The sequence below is a fragment of the Panulirus ornatus genome, chromosome 12 (genome assembly GCF_036320965.1).
Source record: "Panulirus ornatus isolate Po-2019 chromosome 12, ASM3632096v1, whole genome shotgun sequence".
Taxonomy (NCBI): Eukaryota; Metazoa; Arthropoda; class Malacostraca; order Decapoda; family Palinuridae; genus Panulirus; species Panulirus ornatus.
The window spans coordinates 26,429,317-26,452,506 of NC_092235.1; the positions used below are offsets into that span (position 1 = coordinate 26,429,317).

General features: G+C 36.5%; 1 protein-coding gene across 7 annotated transcripts in view; it reads right to left on the reverse strand.

Moving 5' to 3' along the window:
* Window positions 1-731: 731 nt before the first annotated feature.
* The window catches only part of LOC139751914 (uncharacterized), a 53,812-nt gene continuing 31,353 nt past the window's right edge, over window positions 732-23,190 (reverse strand). For all 7 annotated transcript variants that reach the window (XM_071667608.1, XM_071667610.1, XM_071667609.1 and 4 more), the window contains 5 exons: window positions 21,646-21,761; window positions 20,227-20,402; window positions 19,311-19,514; window positions 17,132-17,314; window positions 732-16,694 (listed from right to left, as the gene is read on the reverse strand). In XM_071667608.1, the coding sequence (XP_071523709.1) occupies window positions 16,107-16,694; window positions 17,132-17,314; window positions 19,311-19,514; window positions 20,227-20,402; window positions 21,646-21,761 (1,267 nt within the window). In that variant the 3' untranslated portion in view covers window positions 732-16,106. The remainder of the gene's footprint in view (window positions 16,695-17,131; window positions 17,315-19,310; window positions 19,515-20,226; window positions 20,403-21,645; window positions 21,762-23,190) is intronic.

Sequence of the window (23,190 nt, forward strand, 5' to 3'; positions counted from 1 at the left end):
GAGTGCTTAGACCTCAGCACACGGGACTATGGTGTCGAGAATATATTTAATTCAGAACTCTTAGACTTGGCTCTGATTTCAGAAGACAAGAAGAATTGGAATGTTGCTTTTAAAAGCAACTGTAAGTTGCTGAGATCTAGTAATTTGCCTTATGTAATAAGGCTCTAAGTATAACAAACCTTTAACACAATAGTTTCATTCTCTAATTGGAAATGGCATGTTCTAAAGACAGAACATGAATACCTCTTATAAAGGTGATCAGAAATATTAGCTACGAAGGTGGGAACAGCTAACATGAAATTATGCCATTGAAATGAATAGCAAAACCATGGAATTAATTAATCAAAATTACCTGCTGCATCAGAGACCTAAGGGAAAATTTTGAGTAAGGTTTATTAGTACAGCAAAAACTGTGAGTTCTGTATATGTGAATGGGTTATTATAATGTTTAGAAAGTTCTACAATACCCATTTTTCTGGCTGAAAGAAGAGCTCCTCTGTATGTACATGGCAAGACTAATTTTCAGGTCAACTATTTCCAACACAAAAGGTTACAGTAACTGCACCTCTTCACACATACAATAAGCAAATACAATATTAATCCACATCCAACCTCACCTATGGTCTCCCACAATACCTACAACTATCCAATTCAGTGAAATGTATTTGTTATAAGTTAATTCTACTTTGCATGGAGAATGTAGTCAGACATGAAGGATCTTGAGAAACAAATTAATTTTATAAACATTTTACTGCAAAAGTTACATTTATTGCTGTGGGTGATTGTTCAGGGTTCAAACCACAGATGGACCATTTACCCAGCCTAGCTATGTATTTTATACCATCCAAGATAATACATATAAATAGAATAACGTGTTACAGTGTCAAACACTGACGTGTCCTGACCAAACTTATATGAAAGATATGCTTTGAAAATCAATCACTAAACGTATATAGTTCACAGTTCCAGCAAAACTGCATATCATTATGCTTCTGGATGGCTCTCAGAAGCATTTCAACCACACTTCCATTTCAAGATTACTTACCCAAACACTAAATGATGCACACAATGAAGACAATTAGTTTAAATCGTCATCACAGAGGCTGCTGGATGATGCTGGACTAAGGACTACACTTTGGCCCAGCCCACAGCACTGAACACTGAGTAGGTGATATGTACCTCGGCAACATTTTTTAATGAGCTTTTAGAAATCACTCAGCTGCTGTAAAACTGATACCATATAAGTAAAGAGTTCCCTAATGTTATGAGTATAGGAGCAGTATCTACCTGTGCATAAGTTTAGGGAATAGTTCATCCTCCTAATAATACAATACAGGAACTACTGTGCTTGTCCTTTGACTCAATAAGCTGTTTCTCTCTCATGAAGTTGTGTCATTACACATTAACACTTCAAGCTCTAGTCAGGGCACCGTCAGTACTGAAAGAATTCTACATCCAGTATCACAAAGTTTGATGAATTAATTCATCTATGTATCATGTAATCACACGGTACTGACCAACATTATATGAAGGAAGCTATCTATTCATGGATTTTGCATCACTGGGAGAGGAAAATCATACTTGTTGCTACTCAATATTTGTAAATATGTTATACAAACTAATTAACAAATATTCATCCAAATGAACAACGAAAATGAAACATCAAGACGAATATATATCCAAACATATTCAATAAATATTTCACAATCTTTAATATGTTAAAAGCAAATCCTTAACATATAAACGAAACACAACCTTATATAGCCTGAACGATAAGACAAGACTAAAAAGTTTTGACACTGGAACTATCCAGGTTGCCAGACTGCTGGTCAGAGTATTCCTTGGTAGTTTTTGTTAATTACACCCAACACATTCCAAATTTTTTGCATAAAAATAAATAATTCACTCTTGCTGTGCTGCAGTAAATAACTTGGTCTATCTCAGTCATGCAATCTCTGTTTCTTGAATTCCAAGCAGTAAGTGATGTACAAAGATTTGCAATAAACTTTTGATTACCACAAGAGCTTTGTGAGAACAGTACAACAAATGCAAACATCCCTTGACAATGATGTAAGCCAACTTGAGCACCTGCTTTGCCATATCTATGTTACAGTTTTGGTAGCCTTTACTTCTACAGTATTCTGTTCACAATATAGCAGAAACTTAACCTTAGTATTACAGTATACAGTATATTTGAAGTGTAAAAAAGTAGAAAATAAGACTTTTGTTCACCAAAACATTATAGTCTATGTGCCTTTCTTTAAAAGCAACTCACCATCCAGAAACCAGAATAATAACTCTTTAACAACACATTTTCTTCCAAGGCATCCAATGAAAACAAATCATTTCATGAAAATTTTCAAGTTCACTGACATCATGATAAGTGAAGGTTAATACCTGCATCACAATAGATAAATGTGAAAAGATGTTCCATCATCAATAAAAGACCATACAAAATGGGAAAGCACTAATGTGACTGAGTCCAAGACAGTAAAACAGATTATTAACACTACAAGTACAGTTGAAGCGAGCTTCATGGCAGTTGGACTCAGGATGCAACTTTACCCAATCATTTACCATATCCTCCTTGGATCTGATGTTCAAAACCTGTCATGCATTTTGTCCAAATGGATTTCCAAAATGGGCACACTGCCACTTGGTGACCACTGTAGCCATGAGCTAAGAAAGCTTCTGGAGCTCTCACAAGGAAAAAGAGCTTTTAAAGGTAACAAATGAGAAATACATGCAAAGTAGAGCTTTCTGGAACCAAATGGCATTTTGTGAGCTGAGAATAAAGGCATACGAAAGTGTTCCAATTTCCTATTTGCCCTTAATGTATCCCATATATGAGGTATCAGATATACTAATATTAAAAACTTGTGCCAAAAAACATATACCTGGAGGTCTAGTAATCTTGATAAAGTGAAGAGGAGCAGTGTTCACACATTTTCACTCCTTGGCTGTAACTGAATCATTTTCACGCTGCTCCCTGAAAATTATTTCCATACCCCAAGGATCAAGTAGAAATGGAGTGCACATATTGCCAAAGACCTGCCCACATGAGCAAGAAAACCAGGACAAAGACACTTTCCCATTCAAGAACTTAAAACTTCCTCCATAGCAAGGCTTTTCTGGTTGACAGGCCAGCTGATAATATCAGTTATTCTTCCAAGAAGCATGAACTAACTCCATGGCTTTGGTGAGTGACCATTTGTTATTGTATGATACTGGCCCTGAGATTGAGAAAGCACATAAAGCAAACTAAAAATGCTAATCATTAAAACTTAATAAAGTAATTCAGCTGATCCTGTTGCTTCAAAAATCAAATAAGATTCCCTTCTTACTAGAACTTCTACCTCAATCTGAAAAATTATATAATACCCTTCTACTAAGACTTATATCTCAATCTCAAAATTATATAATGTTAAAAATTTATGTATCATCAACACGAACTACTACTGACATATTGGCAACACATGAATGAGAATCTTGTGATGAAAGTAATGAAGTAGTAATTTAATATAACAAAGCTTTTTCAGAAACTTTGTCTCCTCTACCAAAAGAAAAACAATGGAGATACTTGCTCCTTATGTATTTTATTCTAATTCCAATCTCATGAACAATTCAGCTGTGTACCCCACTGCAAGACTTCTTTAACCCCCTTGGTGCTTTGGACTTATCAACTGACAGACATAGAAGGGTACTACTGGTGTCAATCTACATACACATATAATTTCCCACCTCAATTTTAATTATGTATGCACTGTACGCTCTATCAGTTGGTCATCTATGGCAAAGAAGGGTACTACTGGTGTCAATCCACACACATAATTTCCCAACTCAATTCTAGTTCTGAACGCATTGTAGGCTCTGTTAGCTGGTCATCTATGGCATCCTAAACAAAGAATGAGTCACTGAAGATGCATGTTGGCCACAGTAACCCACTAGTGACTATGATGGATGGTTGCATGTCTACTAGTACTTGACATCCATAGTGCCCACTGCCTGTACTTAAGATTGGAATATCTGGTAAATAATTTTTTCCTAAACTAAAAATGTGCACCTCATAATTCATACAAAAAATAATGGTTCTGATAGTTTTTTGTGCAACTTATCATATAAATAATAGTTATAAATCTTTTTGTGTACTCTGGCTTGACAAATCCTGTATTTTTTTCTTTTCTAAACTAAGAATGATTGTCAAAATTCATAAGAAAAAAATATGGGTTTCTATACTTTTTTTAGCACCAGTTCAAAAATAAATTTTTTTGAGCACTGGAGAACAAAAGACATTCCAAAAGGGTGCTTCTGCTTGCCTAAACCTGTGACACCTAATACTGACAAAAATAATAAAAAAAACAATGCCATACACTGCAAAACCCACTGAGACTATCCCTTGACTATACAAGTTTGTACCAGCTTTTGTCAGGTTGGCTATGACATGCTTATCTCCAATCCATCATATATTACTCAAAGATTAAGATACAGCAGTAGAAAAAAATTGCAAAATCATATGAAAATGCAGCACAAATCAATCAACAGTATTGATAAATTCTCCCCTTCTGTATTATCAATTTCCAAAATAAGGAACACAAGACGGAGCCAAGTACTGATTTCCTTCTGAGGCTCAGTCCTCTGTTCCTGATGTTACTTCACTAATACGGGAAGTGATGACAAGACATGAAAAAATTTTGAGCCTACAGTCATTTGCCAATCATATACTTTACCCAAAATCACATTTTCCAAAGCCTCTTTAGCCTTTTCTTGGGAAAATTTGAGTCTAATGGAAACCATTTGATCCTGAAAAATTAGCAAGAGGAGCTGGTCGAAAACCAGGTATAGGCACTGACCAAATAGGGTTGGTCGATTATGGAAGCACTATCAAGAGAAAAAGCTTTCCTTTACTGACAGTCATACCCTCAACAGATGAAAAAAAAAAATGAGTAGCAGATAAATATTGCCAGTCCTCCATCTCTAGCTCACAATGTCACTACCCAGATTACAATCATGGTCAACATGAAGATTACTCGGTTCTGAATAAACTTCAGTCATCCAAACAGATAAAGACTAACTTCATCACAAAGGACTTTGCTTCAAGGTTAAGTGATCCAAAAGTAAAGCTAAATTTTGGATTCAGCTGTACATGACCTTACTATATTTCAATTAATCACTCCTTCAACATAAACCCGGTTGTTCTCTAAACCCAAATGATGAGACTAATATCAACCCTTAGTAGCTTTACATGAACTGATTCACCACTGAATTTCTTAAAGTAATGCATTATTCTAAATTTGATGTTCTCATTCCAACAAACATATTCTTGACTTAGATAAAGACTGCAGTGTCTCAAGATGTCTTTTTAACTGTTCAAAACATTTGACAGCAGTGAATATGTACTAATGATAGATGCCATTTCAATCCTCTTTATAGGTGCTCAAGTCATACAATGGTTAATGTTACACAATCTAGAAGAACGTTATCTGAGGAAGGTCTAGAGATCTAAGAATAAGGAGTTTACTTATAAACCTGATTTCTGCCATGATCTCTTTCATCAATCCCAGTACTGGGCACATGGGAGCATCATGCCATAACCCTATCTGTGCAAGACTTTGCTTTTATAGATTTTCCAATTTTCTGTGGGACCTTGCTTTCATAATTTTAAACTTACTGCTTTTAAAATCTCACCAGGAGAATTGCTGTGGTAACCATAAGTTGCCATACAAAAGAAAGTCACCAGTCATAATTCGCTAACCACAGTGACCACTTAACGTGCTTTGTCACTAAGTTTTACATTTTCAGCTTGTGATGTAAACTTGTATTAACAGAGACAAACAGATCTGGTATGAATTGTTGGAAAAAATACAAAGAACATGCTGAGAGCATCCAAGTGACAGTGACCTTGAAATAGCACCTGGAGTTTCTATTGTTGTCAAAAGATTTATCATACGCATCTCCTTCACTTTTCCACTACAATCTGGGACCAGTCATAATGCAACGTGACATTAGTCTGTATTTGCATTGTTTTGTAGTCATGTTTATCTTTGTTAGTGTACACATGCAACAGAGGCCATCTTGGGCTTCTAAATGTGCTGATTTGTTTGTCAGTGGCTGGAATATGAACAATCTTTTTTCATTCCCCTGCTATTAACTGTGGTTTGCAACTGGTTCCATGGCATATAGACAGGAGTATATTTTGTTCATTATTCTCTAATTGTTCAGAAAGTGTGTTCTGTTTTCTTAAAAAAAATGTCTTCCCCACCTACAGTTGGGGAGAGGATGGAATGAGTTATATGTGTCCCTCAGCCTCCCAAATTGTCTCCAGTTACTGAAAGGATAGGCCATCTCTCTTGCTCTTTCCATCAAAGGCAGGTGATTTTGGAATGAAAACTTGATCTGTGCAATGTATACTTCTTTTCTTCATATTTTGAAGCCTGTTATTCCCAAGCAGTCTTCCATTCACACATTACCCTGCTTTAGTTAGTGAATACTGCAATGATGGATTTTACTGTTTACTGGCTCTCAAAATGACATAAGCAATAAAATGTAAGCTTGTCAAGCATGGAGGGATGATAAGTTTTGGCAACTAGACACAGTTCAAGAATACAGTACTGGGGAAGTGGAAATTACCCACATTTCACTTCACATTGAGAAGTAAAGTCCAACAGGGCCAGTTACAAAAAATTCAAGTCAGCCTCAGGAAGGGTCATTTATTTGTAAAAGACAAAATGGCTTGTTTCACAGGAGGTTTCTGACTACTGTAAACTATCTAGTGCTCTGGCACATTTTGAAACCCCTCTCTCCCCTCCAGAGATTATTTTTCATTTTCTATCTCTTCTTACTACCACTTTACTTCCAATCACTATCTTGTTGTTTCATATTTCTACTTTCTTCTGTATTTATACTTACTGAAACCTCATTCTAATTACACACCTACTTTCTCAGATCAATCGGATGGCAGTTGCTTAATCTATTTTATATTTTGAGGCAGTTGGGTTCTTTGAATTTTGAGACAGCTTATAATCATATGTATGAAATAGACTCTGCAGGCACTATCCTCATGATAATGTGGATTCATTTTTATATCTAACCACTTATCCCACTTGTGAAGTGTTGTAGGGAAAAGGGTAACAATGAACTTATTCACACGTCTAGCATCTAATCATTGTGTAAAGTGGAGATAATAAATAAAAAATTAGGAAGACTCTGCATACACAACTAAAATCTACTCTGAAAATCTTTTTATACTACTTTGACAATTCGGGAACTGCCACAATGGATGGAAATAGTGGTTTAAAATGTCTCAAAAAAGATTCTTTACATGCCAAACTCTACAAACTACAAGTTCTGGACAACATGACACAAAACTATCATAAAAGATAACAATATTCAAGCTGCAAGGACTCATTTTTATAAAAGACACTGAGTGATGAGGTGAGTAAAACAATGAGGAATAAAGAAAATCTCAGGAAATATGAAACTAAATAAAATTACTTGTACAGTCAAAAATGGAAGAGAATACAATGTCATTAATGGTAACGATAATAAATAATAATGCCGTCTCATCATCAAGATACATATCTATAGTGTTAGTAATCAAATTTATATCGATGGGTCTTAAAAACTAGCATCCAAGTTTCTCCTTAAAGACTGGACACATATCACATGGTTTATCTGTTAAATGCAGCTCTTAGCACTTGCTGCCACCTTTAAATAATTTTAATTGGCTAGTTTAACAATATCTTGTACAGAATCAGCAACACAACACAATAAATGAGATCCTAAAAAATTGAACATATATATACTCATAAATTGTTTTATGATCTAAGCATAACAAACTAATTAAGATACCCAATACACCATTTCCCGATACCAAAAGAAATACTGATTTAAAGCCCATAAAATCTAAGGCTTAAATATCGCTATTATCATCACGTCATGTTCCTTTACAAGACTTTAAAGAAAAAAGGATATGGAATCTACCTCTAAACACTCACATCCGTAATGATACTTTAATAACAGCATAAACCTCCATTTACTGGTTTATGTATAAATCGGGGTAAGACTAAAAGAAAATACAACAATGCTCAATGACCAAAGAAAAAACTAAATATATAAATAGATGCTCCCCAACATACGTCCAAGCTCCGTTCTGAATGACCAGTCAGATCTTGAAAGACATAAGTCAAACATATGTCAGCATGGCATGCAGAATTTGCATACCTGTACAGCATTCCTTTATCCTACTCAATTTCTATCATGATTATCTCATTTTTTATCAACCAGCTTTAATATACGATTCTGTAGTTTCTTCTTATCTTTCATTTACGATTCTTTAGTTCACAGATTGATTCATCCAAACTCTCAATGAACTTTCTACCAGCTCCTTCATCAGCACTTGCTGCTTCACCTGTGACTTGAACATTGTACACGCCATATCTTCTTATAAAACTTTTGAACCGACATGACTTCCTGCGAAGTTCTTGATGTAATCCTCTCCCGCTTGCTCCTTCAGTCTCAAAGACTTCTACCCTTTTCCTGAATTGTTAGTAAGGTCAGTGGTAAATGTTTTTTAATTTGATCTTCCATCCAAGGCATCAACAACTTTCCATTTCAAAGATGGGCCCTTCTCATTGCTTTGTTATTATCGTAGACTTCATACATGCTGAACCTTTCACTGCTTTACACATTTATTCTTTGTCCATTAAAATTGTGGAGACCATCGAAGGGGAAAACAGTAGATCACGTGCAATCACATTAACTTTTTTCCTCCTTCATACTGGGTGATTAACTTCATTTTCAACCCCAAATTGAGCATCTTCCCTGGCTTCTTGCAAGATTTATCAACATAAGATGGGTTTTTCCTCTTGCTTGTCATCTTCTTTGGGGTCTAATACAAAATCTGTTTAATTCAATACAAAAATTCAATGGATTCACTTGAATAATGTGTGCTTACTGAATGCCAGGATCGTCTGACATTCACTATCCTACACACGCAGCCGTTCGCACTGGCAGATGTACAACCAATCATAATTTTCATTTTTTTTTTTCCGCTGTCTCCCGCGTTTGCGAGGTAGCGCAAGAAAACAGACGAAAGAAATGGCCCAACCCACCCCCATACACATGTATATACATACACGTCCACACACGCAAATATACATACCTACACAGCTTTCCATGGTTTACCCCAGACGCTTCACATGCCCTGATTCAATCCACTGACAGCACATCAACCCCGGTATACCACATCGATCCAATTCACTCTATTCCTTGCCCTCCTTTCACCCTCCTGCATGTTCAGGCCCCGATCACACAAAATCTTTTTCACTCCATCTTTCCACCTCCAATTTGGTCTCCCACTTCTCCTCGTTCCCTCCACCTCCGACACATATATCCTCTTGATCAATCTTTCCTCACTCATTCTCTCCATGTGACCAAACCATTTCAAAACACCCTCTTCTGCTCTCTCAACCACGCTCTTTTTATTTCCACACATCTCTCTTACCCTTACATTACTTACTCGATCAAACCACCTCACACCACACATTGTCCTCAAACATCTCATTTCCAGCGCATCCATCCTCCTGCGCACAACTCTATCCATAGCCCACGCCTCACAACCATACAACATTGTTGGAACCACTATTCCTTCAAACATACCCATTTTTGCTTTCCGAGATAATGTTCTCGACTTCCACACATTCTTCAAGGCTCCCAGGATTTTCGCCCCCTCCCCCACCCTATGATCCACTTCCACTTCCATTGTTCCATCCGCTGCCAGATCCACTCCCAGACATCTAAAACACTTTCCTTTCTCCAGTTTTTCTCCATTTCATATCTATAAATATTTTTTCCAGTCCTATGTACAGATGGTTGTAAGTCACAAAGGTCATAAGTTGGGGAGCACCTACACATAATTAATGAAAACAATTTCATATATCATTAATATCAATACCATACAACTTCAGGACCCCTTTCATGGGCTCCTGTAGCTTTGGGCTATAGTTCTTGCAAAAGCAGGAAAATGGTGGACTTTTTGAAGCAAGAAGGTTCATTTCGAGACTACATATACTCTCTTCCATCCCCTGAAAATATAGCCACACTGAAAGTGTTTTCAGACATATACTTTACCCAACCTTCCTGCCACATGTCCCCAGTCTATTCTGAGGACATTTAGTTTGTTGCTTTTGTGACGATGTTTAAGGTGTGGTGAGAGAATGTCAAGTGTGCATCATAAGTAATAACTAGAATAGCTGAAGTTTTGTTGAATGGGACTGGTTGGCCATTCAAGGTGACAGGAGAGAACAGGTTGGATTTATATCACTCTGGGGTTGACAGTGTGACCAATGACTTGTGTGGACATGAAGGCACTGTTCTGGAGGAGTCAGTGCTCCAACTGTGTGATGTAGTGTTGCATAGTGCCAGGGTGCTGCGATGTGACAGTAAGGATATCTGTACAAGAAAAGATTTTCATGTTTTGGTCTGCAAGAGATGATGGAAGGGTATGTAGGATGAGATCAAAGAAAGCTTGAGAAAGTACAGCTCTTTGAGAACTCCAGCATAGAGCTTATGGACTTTACAGGAGAGGCCTTTGTCACTGACTCTGGCTCGGTGGTCGAAGATATGGGTAACAGCTTGGACTGCAACATGGAAGAAATGTTTTATGTGGAATTTGTGAAATGTTGTCAGGTTCTGTTGCAGGGAAGTTATTCCAGGTTTTAACTAAAGTGCATATGTAGGTTGTTTTGAAGAAGGGATGTTGCTGATCAACACATACAATACTTTTCCTCTCCCAAAGCCATACTGCTCATCACCAATAAGATGCTCTATGCATGCCAATACTCCTTTCTATCACCAGTCTCCCATACACCTTACCAAGTATAGTAAACAGACCTAACTGCTGTAATTCAAGCATTCACTTCTGACCCCCTTGCCTTTGAACAAGAGCAATATGCAAGCATTCTAGCAATCAGGCACCATCCACTCCAGCAGCTTTGCCACTCTTCATCTTACCTAAAGCTTTCACTACCTCCTCCCCTTTCAACAAATCATTTGGAGAGACCCTCTATCTCTGCATGTCACTTCATTCTAAACACAGCACAACTGCTATCTTACCATCTAACATATCTAAGTCCTTCAAAATACTCACTCTATCTGTCTTTCACCTCTTTTGTGCCTGTTACCAATTACCCATCTACTCTTTACATTGATGCTCAAATCTCCATAGTATACTAAGCAGTCAGGGGAAACTATGGAAGGTCTGTGGGGCTTTATTTGCTTACATCCACTATCCAGTCATCATGCGGGAAAACCTGAGGCCCTATCCATAGCCAAGCCCTAGTCTCAGCCTGACTATATGTAAGCTGCAAGTGAAATGCCCCTTTAGCAAGGTTATATCATCAAAGTACAATCTCACAATTCATCATAGTACAATCTCACAAAAGAACTGCTCACTCCAAAAAAGTCCATCCTTTCCTTGCTGCGAACTGTCGAGCAGTCTCGAAGCTACTCAAGACTGAAGAGGTCTTCAGGTTATATGATAACAAATGTACATTGTGACCCATTCAGTTTGATATATTAGTAACTTTTGTAAGATATTATAAGAAAAGTAGTATCACACTAAGGACCCTTTACTCTTAACAGGATTAAAGGGAAATCCCATCATCACATCAGTAGTTCCTACAGCAATGGCCTGGCTTTTCAGAACTCCTTTCAGAAACAAGTCTCCTAAGGGGCTACCTCATCTTGAATCAGTGAATAAAATGAATATGGTAGACAAACAAAGAGATAAAAATACTGTGACAGGCTGCTTCCCAAGCTCAGTGGGGATAAGGAATATTCTATGAATTAAGATTAAGGTGTAAATTTCTAACATCTATCCTATATTCATTAGCTAAACTAGAAACTTCACCTGCCAGTGACAACTCGTTGCAATTGACATCTCAAACATAACAATCTGATGAAATATTAGTCAAATACTGAGTCTGAAAACTGCAACAAGTAATCTTTTAAACTAACCATACTGCCTATCTTTCTGTTATCATTTCATATACTATTTCCTCCCTATGCAAGCCTGTCTACAAAAAATCTTTAAATAATTTCTATCAAAACATTGGTCCCCTAAATAACATAGAGCTGTGAAAAATAAGTGTACCTGTAGAACTATGGAAAGGTGACAATACTGAGACTCACCATTGTTACCGCAAATTTGCCACTTAGTTCATGTTATCTTGTGTTACACTATCTTCCAAATGCACATGAAAAAAGGTAAAGGACTGAAGGGAACCCCCTAGAGATACTACAATCTTTACACAGCTCTTCTAAAATACATTCACAGCACATGATGTTTGAAAGCTACCTTACTTGACTTTGCTATCAGAAACAATATATCAATACAATACACTAAAATAATGCCTTGTTTTCAGATACCTTCACAAAACTACCCACTTATTAGGTACAAGCTCCCTGGAAATAGAAATGAAGCTGACACTAACAATTGCCAACAAAACTGAGTTGAATCTGTGAGGGTAAAACAAAAGTTAATTACATGCATGTCTGAAATTTAGTTATATATTCTACCTAAAAATTTTGAAACTCTCACCACTTATACAATGTTCCCTAAAGTTATTTTGTTTCTTTCTTTTACGAAACTCTTGGGAAACATGTCTGTAAAAAAAATTACAAGCATCAAACTGAAATAAAAACATTATGCACTAATCATTATAACTTATTCGCAAGAGTATGTAATCATCAGTGTCATTGTAAACATACATAACATTACAATTTTGCTGATGGTAAATAATATAAATAATGCCACACAAAACTGTTATGATGATATCCTGCACAATTATATCATGACAAAAGACCTGTGTGGTCACCAAACTTAAATAGAGCTAAGCGTATAGTTTTAAAGCCCAGAATTGGTTTTACCCTGAATTACCTTGTAGCTTATTTGCTTGGATGAGTAACCAGTCTTCACCTGCATCACTAAACCAGAGAAATGCCAATAAATTTCAAAGAAAAAGAAATTCTGGGTTACTACGTTAACCAGGCAGTCCACATCAAAACAGCTGCGCAATACTGCTGAGCTACTAACTCAATAACAGGGAACTATTGCCATGATTCACCCTCACCTTGCTATAGAAATAAGCGAGATCAAAACCTGCAACCCTTGTTAAACAAAATATGTATATGACTTTCACTGACTGAACATGCAAAACTGATAAAGCAAAAATTATGCTACCAGTATGGTTAAACATACTTAATACACAGTACTGAAGATAAATTTTAAATTAGCCACTACATTGTAACGACGATTTCACAGCAGCAGTCAGGTATCTGTAGGTTAATTTATATAATTCATAAGTTACCAAATGATGGGTTGCAGTCATTCCCCAGTCAAGTTGTATCATAACCCTTTCATTGTGATACTAATATTCAGGCTGATTCCCCGGAAATTTGAATCATCCACAAAAATATAAAAGTATTGTAATGACCTTTGGTATTACTTTTTCAACACTGAAAAATTCTGAGTTTATTATACCTATCACTGATATTTCTTAAAACCATATTAATCAATGAAAAATAGAAAAAAAAAACAATATTCATGCAGGAAATGGCAAGCATGTATGAAAAAAATAATGTCAATTATCCACTAAAAATAACAGTATGTAAATAAGCTTTTGTATTACTTTTTCAAAACTAAAAGAAGTTGCATTAACATTCACTAAAAACATTCACTAAAAGCCATGTTTGACAGTGAAAAATAGTGACTCAAATCAAAATCATGAAAATAAGACAAAGTGTTCTCCCTCTAATTGTATGAACATGGGCATAACTATGCCAAACAGGCCTAAATGAAATGAATATCTTTATATGGACATGACAGGTGTTGCTAGACTCTTGACTGTTTATGGTTACATTGTGAAAAAAGTTGTCGGTGGCAAGACTGTATCACTGTCAGATAATGAGAGTGGAACTTCTATATCTATCAATATCTCTGAAGCCCATTCCATCTGGGAACTCCCATCAAGGGGTGGCAACAGCAGAGGATTCTTCACTTATCCCTGTCCTAACATGCCTCCCTCGCATAAGCCATTCTATTCATTCTTCCCCCATTTCTCACCCTCCAGTGCCCTTCCATTCTACTTCCCCATGACACAGGGGATCTTCCTCCCACACCAACCCCTTTAATCGTACAATCATAAACCTTCCATGTAAACTCCCCATCTTGCTTTCTTCCCATATACCCAAACCAATTCACAGTATTTTGTTTCACCCACTCTACCACTCCACAGTTTGCATTCCCTACCATACAAATCTCTCATACTTTCTTCATTCTGCCCAGTCATGCTCCTTATCCCTATGTCTATGTTTAATGTCTGCACAATGGAACAAATAAATTCTTCCATTAGTCTCATCCTAACAAGCTCAGTCCTCAGGTTTTGCAACAACAGCATTAGTCCCTTCTCATTCACACCACTTCATAACTACTACTAACCCTAAATTAAAAATAAAAAATATCCATTGCCTCATACTTTGAAAACCTATACTCACAAATCTTCTCTTCCCAAACAAACACAGCAACAAATCATATGCACACCAGCTTCCTGAGCATAGCAGAGCCCCATAGAAGGTACTCCTTGGGCAGACAAGTAGGTAGATATGGATAATGTATGTCTCATTATGGTAACTCACCTATAATGCAATAAATACAACTCAAAACATGAAAACTTAAAAGCCATGTCCACCAAGCAGTTAGTGAAACCTGGCATAACACATTTCTGATATTACAAGTGCATATGAGGAGATTGTTTTAATGTCATGGGGAAGTTACTACTAAAAGGTGAAACGCAGGGAGACATTGTTTAGTAACTGGATAAATTCGAACTTTGCAGTCAAGGTATAAATGTTTATTTGGATACAACTGACGGTCACAATGAAAGGGTTACTAAAAGGTTTTGACCAGTTCATGTATATCATTGTAAATATTGCCATTAATTGTAATATTATCTGTTATCATTATCATAATAGGGTGATATGAAAAGGCACAGCAAGAGGCCTGAACACACAAAGAACACATTCATCTCACCTCTATGCATATTCAAACATTCAAAGTATTCCAATTTTGCAGTAAATTTCAAAAAATCATCCATGTTTACATCTTTTATCATCATTTCAAAACTCAATCACACAGTCTCCTCTCAAACCATTCTTTGTGGCATTCACATCCAGTCACCCACACACTCCCATTCGTATCATTTAGCAACTATCATTTCAATAGGTTGCCTTTTTTCACACATACCCAAAAGACTAGCACTTTACTTTAGTGGACATTTTGTTCCTGAAAAACTATGACAAGTAAAGCCAGCCTAACATTCGCTGCATATACTTCTGTTAGCAAAGGCTATTAATGTAAATACAGGAGCAAATATGTTCAGTATTTTCTAATGGTAGTCACAGATTTTGAATGCATATTTTTTTGGTCAAACAAACTGTGACGCATTTAATTCTCTTTTAAATAAATGGCTTGATGGCTTGACATACATGAACGAAAAAATCTGAATTATACTATAACAATACCTGTGACTGATAAGGAACACTTTCATCTTAGTCAAAGAATCCTCAACAATGAATGGCTCATGACACTGTCTACACAGTGGCCCATATACCTGCTAACATCAGAGGAACTTTCCACTAATGGTACTTTCTTGAGGTTGTGAGTGTGACATCTGATTGAAATACAAAGATAACAAGTATTAATGCTGGTTGGTTAGTCATCATAAAAGTATGTAAAAAATTATACACATTTAAAACAATTAACATTACCAGGAAAAGCTATTCATATTATACATCACTGTCTCATATGAAATCCCTATCTTATCACCCCTGACACTAGCCTTTCTTTGGCACAAGAAAAAGTCAGGTACAAGGTCAGTATCTTTGAGCTGAATTGTCAAATCATTTCACTTCAATTATCTGAATTTTTATCAGTCTACCAACAGTGATTGAGAATTTTAACAGAAATATTATGAGACAAATGCAATGGTTTAATATGCATATAAAAAGCTCTCTGATAAACAATTTTCTGGGCTTTTTGAATACACTTATCACTCATCAGTAGGATCAGTAACTGGCTGAAGAATATTTGGTGAGGTAAAGGTTGATAAGTCAGTCAGGCTACCAGAACTGCTGTCATCCCCATCTCCTTCCTCAGGGCCTTGGGCACCAACTTCTGCAATCTTTTCATTCACAACCTCTTTACTTTTTACATTCTCTCTTCCAACACCTGCCATTTTTCTTCTGAAGTCTCTTTTATCTATATGCCTACTACTTCCAAGTCCAAGAAAGCCAGCATGAACTTGATATCTGTTTCTCGTTCCAGTTGGAGTCTCAGGCTCTAGTATTTCCTTTGGGGTTGGGGGTAATCCTTCCCTGCGACGTCTTTTCTCCATAATTGCCATCCGGATACGCTCTCGTCTATGTTTAAGAACAGGGCACGTTCTCTCTGAATGCATGGTATATGCCATGATGGAAAAGACTCGCTTACCACAATGATTGCAAGAGAAAGTACAACAGCAGTCTTTAGTGTAATTGCAGCGGTCACACACTATCTCCTCCTGAGGTTTCTCACGTTCCTTTCCTAACGACCGACGTCTTTTAGGTGCATCTGATGAATTTGCGGTCTGTGAAGAATCCTGTAAAGCACAATGCATTTAGTATTAAGTACGCATCCTGACAGCCAAGTAATGGATGTGAGCAAATGAGGCTGTTCTTCATTAGTTCCTGTACTACCTTGATAAAACATGAAAGGCAATTAGGTATGAAAGAGGCAAGACTGTCTGCTTCTGTGTTTGATAATCTGGCCAGTTTCATAAGTGGCTGGCGGTTTTGTTGTCTACTGAAGGAGTGTCCTATATTTTTACGGTAAAGCTTAAAGTTTTCAACACATGAAAAAGCATAAACATGAAAACCATAAAGCACAAATCAAAATCTTTCCATACTTTATCAATGGTGTTAAGTCGAAGAAAGAGTTTATAAAATGAGTGGAAATCAAGGAATAGCTGTAAGAGAAAATTCTGCTCACGAAAAACCTTTATGAAATATCTACCATAAAAAAAGTGAAAATATTAACCTTCTTTTGACAAACACCCTTTTGCAGATGGTTCTGAAGACGTGCCTCAGTGGAACAGCGCAGGCCACAGTACTGACAGCGGTGAGACACTTGACAGTGGCCCTTTTCCTTATGACTCTTAAACCTTTCTTCACTGGCAAACATCTGCAGGCAATCTGTACACCGATGATACCCCTCTGGTACCTGTAAATGAAAGAAATATGTTAACTATTCCAATGGCTGATAATGCTCTGCTTTTCCATTCTCTAACAACCATGATACCCCTCTGGTACCTGTAAATGAAAGAAATATGTTAATCGTTCCAAAAGCTAATGATGCCTTGCTTTTCCATTCTCTAACAAAAACTCACTTCAATAATGATTCCTTCCTCTTCCTACTCCCATTCACACTGAATGTAGCTCATTTTTCCTCCTGTATCCATTCATCTCAACTCTGGTCCTTCCTTATACTCATATCCGCTCATCTCACCACTGGCACCTCTCTCCTTCATCCAATCACTTCAGCTGCAGTGCCTGTCTCTTCTTACACCTTACCTCACATATATAAAAATCAATTGGAGAAATTACTGAAGTTCTAAATGGATAATCAAAAGGAAAAATGTATCGAACTTGGCATCAGTGAAATCTGATGAAAGAAGCTGTGCAACACTTGTAATTGTATTTCTTATCATGATGAGGGTTCCTGAATACTTATGATGCAATCAAGTAATGGTAGTACGGTAAATGAAGTGCAAGCTTTTCTTCTAAGCTCCTGTGCTTCAATGATGGTGCACTAAAGCAAATAAGTACAATGCTATTTCTGAGTATAAATGAACCAATACAAATTTTTGAGGATATGGATTTAAAGATGCTTACATAGTAGTATCAACAGATGAGATACTGAAAGTAATGGGATAATGTAAAAGAAATAAGGGATGTCATAGAGAAGACACAAGATGTGGTGTCACAGAGTGGGTTAAAAGAAACATCTTGAAATGGGTTAGACACATCAATTGGATGTATGATTAATGGAGGGTAAAGAAAATAGAAAAGGTAAGATAGCATGAAAAATGGAAAGAAAACAGGCAACATTCTTGAAGGAGAAAGAGAATGATCATATAGGGACATGGATCCAGGGAAGGTGTGTGGGGTATGGACCATGCTAAGGAGAAATCTTCAGTTAGGGCAGCATGGAATTGTATCTGATACAGCAAACACCCCAAAGAGGATTTCTTGGGGAAACAAGGTATCTGAAATATAAAGAGACATGATTCAGTGCTAAAAGATTACATATAGTGACATATATCTATGTTCATTATACTTAATTGCTGTTTCCCACATCAACGAGGTAGCACCAGGAAACAGATGAAGAATGGCCTATCCACACATTTCATCTGTTTCCTTGCGCTACCTCGCAAACGCGGGAGACAGCGGCAAAAAAAAAAAAAAAAAAAAAAAAAAAAAAAAAGAGTGGAGGGCCATTCTTCATCTGTTTACTGGTGCTACCCTGCTGATGTGGGAGAACGATTAAGTATATAAAAAAAATACACATACACAGATATATACATATATACATATGCACATATACATACTTGCTTGCAGAAGTAATCCAGAAGAATACTAATAATAATATAAAGAGAGTGAATGTTAAGGGGCTTGTTAACAGATATGGAAGTAATTCTGAGGGGCAAAGTAAGGTAAAACATGTGTGAGAGAGATGTCTCAAGAGAGGATACAGCAGGACACTGATGAAATCATGATTATGGGTTCTAGTTTCAGTATATAATAGATGATAGTTACAGATTATCCGAGAAGAGGAGGCCACTCCTTCCATATTTTCATCTATTCCTAGTAAGATCCACTCAAGCAAGAAACAATGAACAAGTCTCTCTCTCTCTCTCTCTCTCTCTCTCTCTCTCTCTCTCTCTCTCTCTCTCTCTCTCTCTCTCTCCAACACAAAAAAACACACTAAAAACATGAAATGTATAACCTACTCTTTTCTCATAGCAGACTATCTAACATGAAGTAGATAATTCACATTAGAATAAAAAAAGAACAAAACTCCATCAAACACTACCACTGCATTTGTATATTCAAGAGCCTCAAAGTTTGGCTCTACTACAAAGAGAAAAAATTTACAATGCACTATTGAGTTATTACTCTAATCTGGCTGAATACTTTGAAAGATTGTTTTGGGTCACCTCTTTGGTTGAAAGTCCTCTGCAGTTGCCTTTCTTCATGTGATAGTAAAGTGAGATCTTGCTCTTATAGGCTTTATCACAGTATGGGCAAACCTCATTACGCCCTTCATTATGGGTTAGTCGATGAGTCTTCATATTATGAATAAAGCTGAATGACTTGCCACAGATATCACATGGATATGGTTTCTCCCCAGTGTGAACAACCTGAAAGATTTAATACTTGCTTGAATGAATATTACAGTTGAAATCAAGCTATAAAACAAAATTTAGCGGGTGATCATTTACACAGCATTCTTAAAATTAAATTAAGCTACAAAAACTAAGTGTAATATCTGAATTCTACTTTCTTGAAAAAATACAAAGAATGCTTCTCAGTAACAAACCTGTAAGAGTCATGTATTAAGTTCTATCAATAAAGAACCTGCACTTTTTAGAAGAAAAAAATATTCCTAGTATACTGTTCATATGGCAATGACACAATTGTACTCAAGAAGGCTGAACTACACATACAACAAAGCCTCAGAGTATTCCATGATCATATGTTCTTACTTTTACTTGGGAAACTACCAGTTCTGTTCTGTCACTTAGCAAAAGCCATTTCCATATTACTACACCAATGTAAAGATATCCCAGAGGTATATCACAAAAAACAATCAAAATATTTGACACCATAACTTTTATTTAAAAAAAAGTGTAAATGACAGTGGTATATGATATGTACCCATTTTGAAGAATGCCTTCTAAAAAGTGACATTAAGGCAACCAGAAATTTCAGAAAGAATTCTGAATTAAGTAATATAAATATCTTAACAACAGGAGCAAAAAGTAGAGTAGCAGCTCTTTTTTAACATCAAATGTCTAAGTAAAACATCTAATGAATTCTGCCCAAATATTGATTACTACTAAAGATACTTACCAAATGGTCTCTGAGATTTGAGCGGCAGTTGAAGGTCTTGCCGCAGTAATCACATTCAAAACCCTTCTTACCAGAGCCAGGTGTAACTTCTGGTGTGGGATGAGCTGTGCGCCGGTGGTCTTTCAATGCCTCCAGATTGGGAAGGTCTTCTCCACAAGTGGCACAACGCACTCCCTCTGTAAATATTTGTTGACTTCAATCTTTATCTTTCTCATTTCTAGATTTCTAAGTTAGAAATATTTTACACAAATTGCAAAAGAATGTTCTTGAAACAGATTAAAGAAGGGACCCATACATAACACATTTTGAGAATCCCGAGATACTTTAGATTTCTAAAGAATCTTGTGTGGATGATCCATTAGCACTGTTCAAAACCCCTGCTACAATTCTGCTGTAGCTTCTCTTTACTGAAGTAACAGTCCCCCACCTCAAGCAAAAGAATAAGTGTTTTTAAAAGGTGAAATTTACTGAGGATGCCCTCATCAAATACGGTAATGCTAACAGGTGAGATAAAGTAAACAAGGAATACTTTGAAAAACAACACACAAGGCAATAACAATTATCAACTTGAGAAAAGCAGGGTATACAATAAACTACTAAATAACAAGGATAATGAACCATCATGGAGGAAAATAGAATTTAAGAGGAAAATCTGTCATCATGAACCAACATATCCACAACAGTTGTATTTTCAAAAGTACAACTAGCAGCATTAATCAAACTATTTTCAGCTATTGTGACATTTACTTTGGCACATCATCATCATCATCCTCCATGACACATTATTATATAGGACCTACCATTCTAATAAATTCCTACCTCTGAACCAAGCAAAGAAAAGCACCCATCTGCTAATGGCATCTGGGTTAACATCCATTCTGGGTGAACTTCCATTGTGCTCCACCATTTTTAAGTAATACACAGCAATAATCATACCTCACAATCTTTTCAAGAAATGTCATAACCACAAAAAAACATTAATAAATGAATAACAATATAAAAACTGTCTATCAATGTATACATATACTAAAAAATGAAATATATAATGATAATGATCCTTTAAAATAAACATAAGGCTTGTAAATATACATTCTTTTCAATACCCATCTTTCAAGCCTACAATCTTTAAATAATTGTCAAAGCTAAATATCTGTCTGTTTCATACTTCATCATTCTCATAATTCAATTTTGCTTTCACAACCATCTAGTAATCAACAGTATCCATAACACCAACCACCATTTATCACAACTAAATCAAGGAGCAAGAAAAGCATTCTTGTTCTATGTGGAACTAACACAGTCTATCACCACAGGATCAATGGATTCTTCATATCACAAGCAAACATCTATTTGGAGAGAGACATCAATACACATAGATAAAAACATATCCACATTTCAAGATAAAGCTACAACACTTACCACTTTTGTTGGGGTTGCAGGTCCCCTGATACTTGACAATGTGTCTGGTAAGCTCAGACTTGGAGGGGAACTCACATGCACAAGACTCACACTTGTTGGATCTTTCAGTTGATCCCCTGAAAAAAATTTGAAAGGACTGATACACTGATCCTCAATACCATCACTTACATCATACAGTATATCAAAAGAAAGATTTGACAAAAAGGTACATGACAGCAATATCAGAACAGGAATCAAAGTCTGATGATAGTTAACAAGTACATGTTTCCTAGTTAGTCTGGTGATGTAGGAGAGAGGCGCCTGCACAATCGAAGATCTGGTGAAATGGTAGAGAAGGTAAGACATATATGAAGGGTAACTTCATTTGATGGGTAACAACATGAATGTGCACCATGTAAAGATCAAGGTCTGATGTAGGGAGACAAGTGTGGGTGTTGATAAAGGTCTAATGATGGAGAGATGTGCTAGCATGTCAGGTCAAGTAACAGGGGAGAGATGTAAACACAGATTAAAATCTGGTTATGGGCAGTGAAACAGGAGTACAATCAGGTCTGATTAGATATAAAATGGCACGTATGACAAAGGTTTGGTAACTGGGAGAGAGGTGCAGATGATGGTGAAGGCCTAGTGGTGGGAGAAAGAAGTACTGTACAAAAGAGAAGTGTAAGTATGAAAGATAAAAGTTCAATGATGAAGTAAAGATATGTATTTAGAAAAGATAAAGATATGATAATGCTATAGCAAGCTGCTGGTTGAGTAAAAGCACCAAGAGTTACTACAGGTACAGATAATGTGTTTAAACAGCTATGAGAAAAAGAGGTGCAAGTATACAAGATAATACAGTAACTGTAAAATGTGAAGGTTAAGGTGAAGTCCTAGTTATGGGAGGGAAGTGTATGTGTGGTAAACGAATGTCAAATAAGGAAGGGACCGATGTAGGAACAGTGAATTAGAGAGGAAAAAATCATGCGTGATGGTTAGGTCATATGGAAAGATTGTGCAGATTCAAAAGTACTGAAGAATACATGTGCACAAATGGAAAATTATTATCTGGTAATGAAAAAAATGAATACAGATATGAAGTTCTCAGGATAAGTAAAAAGAAAGATGCATGACAGATGATAAAGGTCTGATTTTATGACAAAAAGATGATAGTAAAGATAAAGGCCTCACATGTGGACTAATGGTATACAAACACAATCTCCTTGTCATCTGTAACACTTGACGACACTTAACTCACACAGCTCATTCTAGATTTTCCTGCCTTTTGTCAAAATGGTAAGAGCAGTTGGTAAACGTAGTAGGTAGGAACATTTTGGCAGGAGCATTAGGTAGAAACATAAGGTAGAAGTAGTAGGTAAGAGCATTATATAGAAGTAGTCATTAAGAGCATCAGGTGCGAGCCTCAGCAAACACTGCACTAGAACTGCCAGTGGCACTAAAGGCTAAGAAGTGGCACTGGAGTTCTTTAGTTAAGGAGATTCTGTTGCCATGGCCACCCCTTTAAGGGAGTTCCAATTGGAACAGGCATCAAAGATGGACATA